At 27.3% G+C, this 8,769-nt stretch overlaps 1 protein-coding gene across 1 annotated transcript; it reads left to right on the top strand.

Annotated features, from left to right (window-relative positions):
- Positions 1-6,714: 6,714 nt before the first annotated feature.
- LOC112751290 (uncharacterized) lies at positions 6,715-8,190 on the top strand. Its single transcript, XM_025800371.3, has 2 exons — positions 6,715-7,268; positions 7,570-8,190. The coding sequence occupies exons 1-2, from the start codon at positions 6,982-6,984 to the stop codon at positions 7,883-7,885; spliced, it is 603 nt and encodes a 200-aa protein (XP_025656156.1). The 5' UTR covers positions 6,715-6,981; the 3' UTR covers positions 7,886-8,190.
- The last annotated feature ends 579 nt before the right edge of the window (positions 8,191-8,769 follow it).

The raw sequence follows: 8,769 nt of genomic DNA, 5'->3' as shown, positions 1-8,769 counted from the left end.
AATTAAAAAATGAGATTAAAAGAATTGAATTAATAACTAAAAATAAAAAAATTTTGATATTTTTTAACATTTCTCATAATATAATATTAACGTGATATGTTATTATTTAACTGGCGACAAATACTAATTTACTCTTTTAGTCTCTAGAATATTCAAAAGATTATAAGTGATTGAGTCAACTACTTTTTTATTATTTATATGATAATGTACAATTAGATTATCGTATAATATACAAATAATATATAAAAAGAATAATGTATTATTTTATTTAAAGCATTAAAAAATATATATTTATTTTTTAATATTAAAAATAATAATATTCACATAAAAATTAATTATTATATATTTATATATATATTATTTAATTTATTTTTAATTTATATTTTATATAAATAATTATTTGAGTTTTTTATTTAAATAAAATATTTGGGCTTCTATATTACCTGATTCTCCTAAATAATTTTCTTGAATGTGAATCCCCTAAACCATATAATATATAAATCGTCCTAGGGTCGTGTGTTTTAATGAATATATAAATCATTGTACCCTAGGACGATTTATGCATGAATTGCATAGGTGAATAAGGCATAAATCGTCCCAGCCCACTGTGTGTTACGAATAACACGTAAATCATCCTAGCCTAGGATAATTTATACATTTTAACCTAAAACACTCTACCCTGGTACGATTTACGTGCTTCTTCCTAACCCTCTACCCCCTAACATGATTTACGTGCAAATCCCAAACTCACAAGCTCCTAGGATGATTTATGTGAAAACTTTTATGTATAATTCGAATTCTAACTCATTTAGAGTAAAAAGACATGTGTTTCTTTAATATATGACAACCATTTTTTGATGCAATCACACCATATTTACTACTATATCAAATTTGAGTTCAATTAAGAAGTTAATTTTTCAAGTTACAATTTTTTTAATTTATTTTTATTTTAAAATTTAAATTTTAAATTTTAAATTTAAAAAATATAAAAATAAAAAATTAATTTACAATAAAAAATAAACTAATATTAATTAAAGTTAATTTTCATATATTTATTCATTAAATTTATATTATGTTGACTTATTTATTTGTTCTAGAATATTCTACTACACAAATATTTATGTAAATCACATTATGGGCTTGATTATATATATACTATAAGAAAATGAAATATTTGTAACAAATATTTTGTAACAAAAATTTTGTAACAAATTTAAAATTGTTACAAAAAATTAATTTTTGTAACAAAAATTAGTGATTGTTACATAATAATAATAATATTTTGTAACAACAATACAATTTGTTACAAAACGTTTTGATATTTTGTAATAATTTGATTTTTTTGTTACAAATTATTTTGGCTTTTGTAACGAATCGGTGTGTTGTTGTAAAATTTTATAATATTTTGTAACAAAAAATGAAGTTGTTGCAAATATTCAAAATATTTTGTAACAAAATATTCATTTGTTTTAAAAATTCCAATTATTTTGTAATAAAAATTAATTTGTCACAAAATTTAATATTGTTTGTAACAAGTTATTTGTTTGTCACAAAATATAAGAATTTTTATAACTAAAAAAATTATTTTAAAATGTTAAAATATTTAAAATAATTTTATTTTGTTTCCAAAATTTAAGTTTTTAAAATATTATTTGTATTAATTAATTATTTTTTATGAAAAATCAAAGATTAAATGATTAATTTTTAAAAATGGTATATATTATTTTATATTTTTTATAAAATTAATATATAATTTTTATTAATAATCAAGTGTTAAATGTTGATTAAAAATTAATTTTTAAATTAAAAAAATTATTGTTAAATACAAATAAAAATCGTCCTAGGGCTTGTGGATTTGAGATTTGCACGTAAATCGTGTTAGGGGTAGAGGGTTAGGAAGAAGCACGTAAATCGTGCCAGGGTAGAGTGTTTTAGGTTAAAATGCATAAATCATCCTAGACTAGGACGATTTACGTGTTATTCGTAACACACAGTGGGCTGGGACGATTTATGCCTTATTCACCTATGCAATTCATGCATAAATCGTTCCAGGGTTCAATGATTTATGTATTCATTAAAACACACAACCCTAGGACGATTTATATATTATATGGTTTAGGGAATTTACGTTCAAAAAAATCATTTAGGGGAATCAGGTAATATAGGAGCCCAAATATTTTATTTAAATAAAAAATCTTAATTATTTTAGTTTTTTTTTTTTGTATATACCTGCCATGATTATAAATAAAAAAAAATGATAATGTAGTTATAAAAAGTACTATATCCTTTATGTTGGGAATAATTAACGATTCGATGCACTACTAATTCATAATGATTTTCTAGTCGGATTACAAAGTAAATTAGGGAAAGAGTATGAGTGCAAAGGTCCCTAGGTCAAGCTTGGAGGAGGAAAAAATACAAATCAAATTTTTTAGGGTTAAGTATTTTTTTGTTTTTACAGTTTTAGGTTAAAATTAAAATTGTCTTTGACCTTTTTTTGTTATTAATATCATCTCCAACGTTACAAAATATTATAAAATCGTCATTTTTCTAATTTTTGGACAAAAATACCCTTCGTCCATCATTTACCCTCATTTCTTTTTTTTCTTTCAACAACACAAACAGAGAGGAGGGAGAGCAAGAAAAAAACGGAGGGAGAGGTGGAGAACGAAGAGAAAAAAGAAGAGAAGAGGAAGAAGAAGGTGCCGCCAGTGAGAAAGGGCGTCGTTGCTGACGTCTCCTTCGGTGCCGATTCAATCCCGTTCTCTCGTTCGGCACCGACTCCTTCTCCGTCGCGCTCTTTCTCTCGTAGCGCCGACCTGCTTTCTTCCTCTCTCGCAGCGCCGCGCCTCTGTTCTGCCTGCTGCAGTGTTGCGCCTTCGTTCTGCCTCCTTGTCGCATCGCGCTTTCTTCCAGATCTATTCTGCTTTCTGTTCTGCTTCCTGTTCTGCTTCTCTGTTTTTCTATTCTGCTTCGTGGAACTCATCTCTTTCCAGATCTATTCATGTAGTTAGCTCTTTCCCTCTTTCGTGACTAAATTTGTGTCATTAATTATTTGAAAATTTTTTGGTTTAGTTTTTAATTTTGGCATGAAGTTTTTAGTTGTTACATGTGGTTCTATTGTTGCTGAATTTGTGTTGCTACTTCATTTACTAATTTACAATCCTATAATTTCTGTTGTTGATTTTAGATTTGAAATCATAGTTGATGATTATTGAATTATTGTTTGATCTAAAATTTTTATTAATTCATTTTGTGGTTGTTGCTGTTGGTGCGTCTGTATTGAAAGTTAATGAGTTTTTTAAGTATAAAAAAAGGGGAGAAGGTTCAGTTGGGAAGGAAATAGTTGGAGATAGTAGGTGGGGTAGTAGTGGTTTAGGGTGATGAATTGGTAATAGAGAAACAAAGTATGTTGATGATGGTGGTAATTGTGATGGTGATAAAGAAAGGAGCGAGAAGGAGAAATTCTGCAAGTGTATTAGTGGTGACTGGTGAGAGTGGGTGGAAAAGGGTTAAGGTGGTTATTTTTATTAGAGGTAAAATTATCCAAAAAATATTATTTTTTTGTGAAAAGGACGATTTTATAATGTTTTGTAATGTTGGTGATGATATTAATAAAAAAAAAGGTCAGTGACGATTTTAATTTTGACCCAAGACCTTAGGGACGAAAAAAGTACTTAACTCAATTCTTTAATATCAAGTCCTCTTATCTATTATTAAAAAATTAATAATCTAAAAAGAATAAACTATCATTTTTTAAATGAAAGATGAAAATAGTCACAAAAAAAATGAAAGATGAAAATGCTGATATTTTTATCTATGTAGACAGAAATTCAAGTTATATCTATTAAAGATAAATTTTTGTAGACAAAATTATTTAAATCCTAAAAAATTAAATAAAATTTTCAAACTACCATATAATATAACTTAACTCTAATTTCTAACTTTACTCGACACTACCATTTTTTTAATTCCAAATCTTACCACTACTCTCATTCCCAACTACCACCATCACTGTTGTCATCACCATCATCGCCATCGCCATCACCACCCTTCCTCCTCCCTCAACTTATGTACCATATAAATTCAACTTCCAGAATCTGACAATTTTTCTAATGGAATTCTAGATTTTCTCACCAAATTCGTCTAATTACTCACTTAATCAAACTCGCATACTATAATTCACACTCCAAAATTTTCATTTCCATTCGTCCCAAAACCCTCGATCGGCGTCAATTTTCGAACAATTCGATCGATTTAGCTACGATGACTCTCACGTATGGGTAAGATTCTCCGAAAAACTGCGAAGCTGTCCTCTAATTCTACATCGCTGTCTTTGTCTTCGATTTCAATAATTATGTTATCTACTTCTATCACCAAAATAGTTAGGAGGTTACATCATTTTAAGATTATAGGATATTTTTTTTTGAAGGGAATTGGAATTGAAAAATACATGGCTTCGGATGTGTTTTCGATTAGTTGCAGGAGAGGTAGTGGAGGTAGTTGAGATAAGAGAGAGAGAGGGGGATGAAGGGTTTGAAAAGGAAAAAAAGGAATATGAAGAGAGAGTGCAATGTGGATGCAATTAGGGATTCAAGTGCCAGGATTTAGAAGAGAAGAAGGGAGAGATCATTGTGAGAGAGGAAGGAGTTTCCGGTGGCTATCGTTGCTGATATTATTGCCGCCGGATTCTGTCAGTTGGAGGCGGTTGAGGGAGGAGGAAGGGTGCTAACGATGGCGGTAGGGATAAGAATAGTAGTAGTAGGATTTAGAATTGGGAGAGTGATAGTGTGCTCTAAATTAAAAGTTAGAGTTAAATTATATTACATGATAATTTAAAAATTTTATTTAATTTTTTAATATTTAGATAATTTTATCTACAAAACTTATTATTTATAAATATAAATTTAATTTCTGTCTTACATAGATAAAAATAGTAACATTTTTATTTTTAATAAATAAAAATAGTAATTTATTCATCTAAAAAGAATCATTATTGAGATATATAATCATATACTATCCACTACTAATAAAACATTTTCTAAGAATTTACTTATCAGTATTTCAATTCTTGGTTCATTGATTCATTCTACTAATTTTTAAGATAAAATGTTAGCATAATTAGATTTGAATTTTTTAAATTTTGAATTTTGTTTTAGAAAATAAAATATAATTTTTTATTATTTATTTTATAAATAAAAAAATTAAAATAAAAATTATTTAAAAATAAAATATTACACTTTATCTTTTAAAATAAAAATTTAAAATTTAAAAAATTTAAATTCGAGATAATTGTGACAAAATGTTACTGATGAAGCATAGGTCAATTTGTGAGCAATGGTGACATGATGACATGATGAGAGGGCAAACAAGCAAGCATGATAAATGACAAAGCCATAAAGTTCAACCAACCAATTGGAAACTGCCCATGCAATTTCCATCCATCTATAAGGTTGGAGCACGTGGGTGTGGAAATCGAGTATTTAGGAAAAAAGAAAACTAATTAAAATGTGATTAAAAAAGAAAGGAAAAGGAAAGAATGGATTGAAAAACTTGTCTATACAACAGACTGAGCAGAGATATTTAAGGCTAATTAAATGAATGGAGGCGTTATAAGAAATTTAATTTGCATTAATGGTCATCAGAGCAATGTCATTTGTGTAATGGTAAGAAGATAAACGAGATTTGTATGTTGATAAAATTAGAAATGAGAAAAGTTCAATTTCGGGTAGTGAAATTAATATCCTACTATTCTAGAAGGTTAGCATAATAGAATTGTTTAAAATTGTTTTTTAATTATATTCTAGAAAATTTTACAAATAATAATAATAATAATAATAATAATAATAATAATAATAATAATAATAATAATAATAATAATAATAATAATAAATTGTTACGATATCTTTCTTTATATAATATTGATATTTCTAGATTATTCTTAAATTTATTTAATTTTAAAAATTAACTATTAATAAAATATATGGCAATTTTTTTAACTATACACAATAACGATGATATTAATTAAATAATTAATTTATTTAATTTGTCTAAGTGTTGAGTCTAAATTCTATTTTATACTTGCAGCAATGCATAGAATCACAACAAATTAATGATTATAAATTTACAAATTTAATTAGTTTTACTCGAAAAAAAAAAAAGAGAAGTTACAAAGTTTAATTCAGTGCACATTTCATTTGTGTAAATCTTACTTTTATCTTATGATATATAATTTATTAGTGGGTACTCTATTAAAAATTTTATAATCATTTTTATATAAAAATTCTTTTTTTTTTAATTTTAAATGATAAATTATAAAATTAAATTTTAATATATTATAAAAATATTATTTTTATTTAAAATATAATTAAATAAATAAATTACATTTTTATACAAAAACATCTTTATTTAAATAATTTATAATCTATTTTATTTTGATAGTCCTTTTTGCATTAAAAGGAGGGAATATTCGTATTTGTCGTGGCTTTATGAAGCAAAATAAAGATGGTAAGAAGAAGATGTGGACCTGAGTCTGAAGTGACCCTCCAAATAATAAAAAATTAAATTAAAAGAGGGTAGTTATGAGGGTGACTCAGGCCATGATATGGATGTTTTGAAATTTAGATCTTATCCTCATTTCTAGTCCTAGTTGTCCTAATTGACATGTTATGAATTTCACACCATATATGAATATGATGATAATGCCAAACATTTAACTATTTATATATTAGTATTATCCATACACAACTTAATTAATAATTTAATTGGTCAAAGTTATCCAATCCTTCTTTTTTTCATTTGCAATCGTATAAATAAGAATCAATATTTTATTATAACTCCTTCAGAGTTTTCCGGTCATGAATTGAAGGCCTTTTGCATTTCCTAGATCAGAGAGAAACCAAGATTTTCTTCTATCTTCTTCTTCTTCTCTTCTTCTTCGATCTTCTTTGAATTTCTTGGCAGATATATGAAATAATAATAATGGGGAATAAGGCACAAGAAACGTTTATAGAAATGGGTAACGATAATAAGAAGAATAATGTGAAGGGAATAATAATGGAGGATCATTGTGAATGTAGCAGTGGTTCATCAATATCCATTGGATCAATCTCAGAAGACACAATGGATTCTTTGTGTTCATCATATTCATCTGATGAGTTGACTGAGGATGCATCATCATCATCATTTTCTTCTTCTTCATCATCATCACATTCAAAAGATGGACCTTTGTTTGAACTATCAGAGCTCATGAACCATCTCCCTATAAAGTAAGCAATATATCCTCATCTCTCTCTTGATTATTATTTTTTCAATTGTTATTATTATTATCATTAGTGCAATATTATTATTGTTCAGGGTTTTGTTTTAAGGGCACTGCTTATTAACATTTATATGTGAAGAGTTTTTTATTGAGAAATTTTATTTTATTTTGTGTAGTAACTAGTAACCAATGCATTCCATTCTTGGAAGTATGTTATTAAGTTTTATCATATATTATTATTAGAAACTTTGATGATTAGTATTTTTCCTCATATTGAGTTATTTATTTGTTTTTTGCTTAATTTTTAGGAGAGGGTTATCTATGTTCTATGAAGGGAAGGCACAATCTTTCACTTCATTGGGAAGGGTGCAAAGCATAGAAGATCTTCCAAAGAAAGGAATAACAACAACAACTTATAGCAAGAGAATGAAGTCTTGTAAAAGCTATGGTGGAGGCTTGGATAACCAAAATAATAATAATAATAGAATATCATTCACTCCAAAGCCTACAATATCAAAGAAAACTTCTCCATCCACAAGAGGGTCTTTTTTGTCTTTACAAAGCAAAAAAGGGAGTTTCCTTGGTGGATCTAGGCCTTCTATTTCTGTACACAAGAACTTTTGAATTGTGTTATAGCCATTTGGGAGCTTAGGTTTTTTCCATCATGTACAAAAATCCGGAAAATTTTTGTTTTTTAATCCAAAATTTCAGCTAATTATGAGTCTAATTTCCTAGAATTATGATTCCTTGTTGCTTTGTTTTCCATGGTGGTATATTATAACTAGGGTTCAATTATTGATAAGTAGGGAAATGAAGGGGCTATTAGTATTAGGTAATCACAATTATTGTGGGGGAAAATGGGTAGAAAGGAAACTTATGTAACCTTTTTTGTTTAACCTATTAAATAAATTTGGAAATGAGTTTCTCTATATCATACTAGTTATTCTTGATACTTGACATGGGTTGAAGCTAATGTTTGTGGATACTTGAAGCAATGTATATTCAATAAGGTTTTATTTATTCCTTTATTTATTTTTTAAAGTATATTCAAGGACATTTGAAATTGAATGAGCTAAGAAGTAAGAACCATAAACAGCTGCAAAAGAAATGGCTCCTTTGTACCCTGTGAGTCTGTGACACTTCATCATGAAGGAATAAAAGTGGAGGTTCAATACTATGTATTATCATCATACTATCAAAGTGAAAAATAAAAAGATAAGCATTAGTTATTCTATGTGGTAACTAAAAACTATATAACTTTGGGATTTCAAAGTGTAACTCAGTTTCTGGGAATGAAATTAGTCGACACAAAATCCATGTTTGGTGAACTGGTGAAGGCCAAAATAGACGGTTTAAGAATGGTGAGCTACCAAATTTAAGTGCCTTTGGATACTGATGGTAGTTTGTCAAATTAAAGTTTGAATAAAATTTAAATTTAAGTGCCTTTGGATTTTATAGGATTGATTTTGGGTAGAAGTAAGTTTGTGTTCATATGATTTATGTTTGAC

The sequence above is a fragment of the Arachis hypogaea genome, chromosome 15 (assembly GCF_003086295.3).
Source record: "Arachis hypogaea cultivar Tifrunner chromosome 15, arahy.Tifrunner.gnm2.J5K5, whole genome shotgun sequence".
Taxonomy (NCBI): Eukaryota; Viridiplantae; Streptophyta; class Magnoliopsida; order Fabales; family Fabaceae; genus Arachis; species Arachis hypogaea.
The sequence above is the reverse complement of the archived record's forward strand: the minus strand, read 5'-3'. Positions and strand labels throughout refer to the sequence as shown.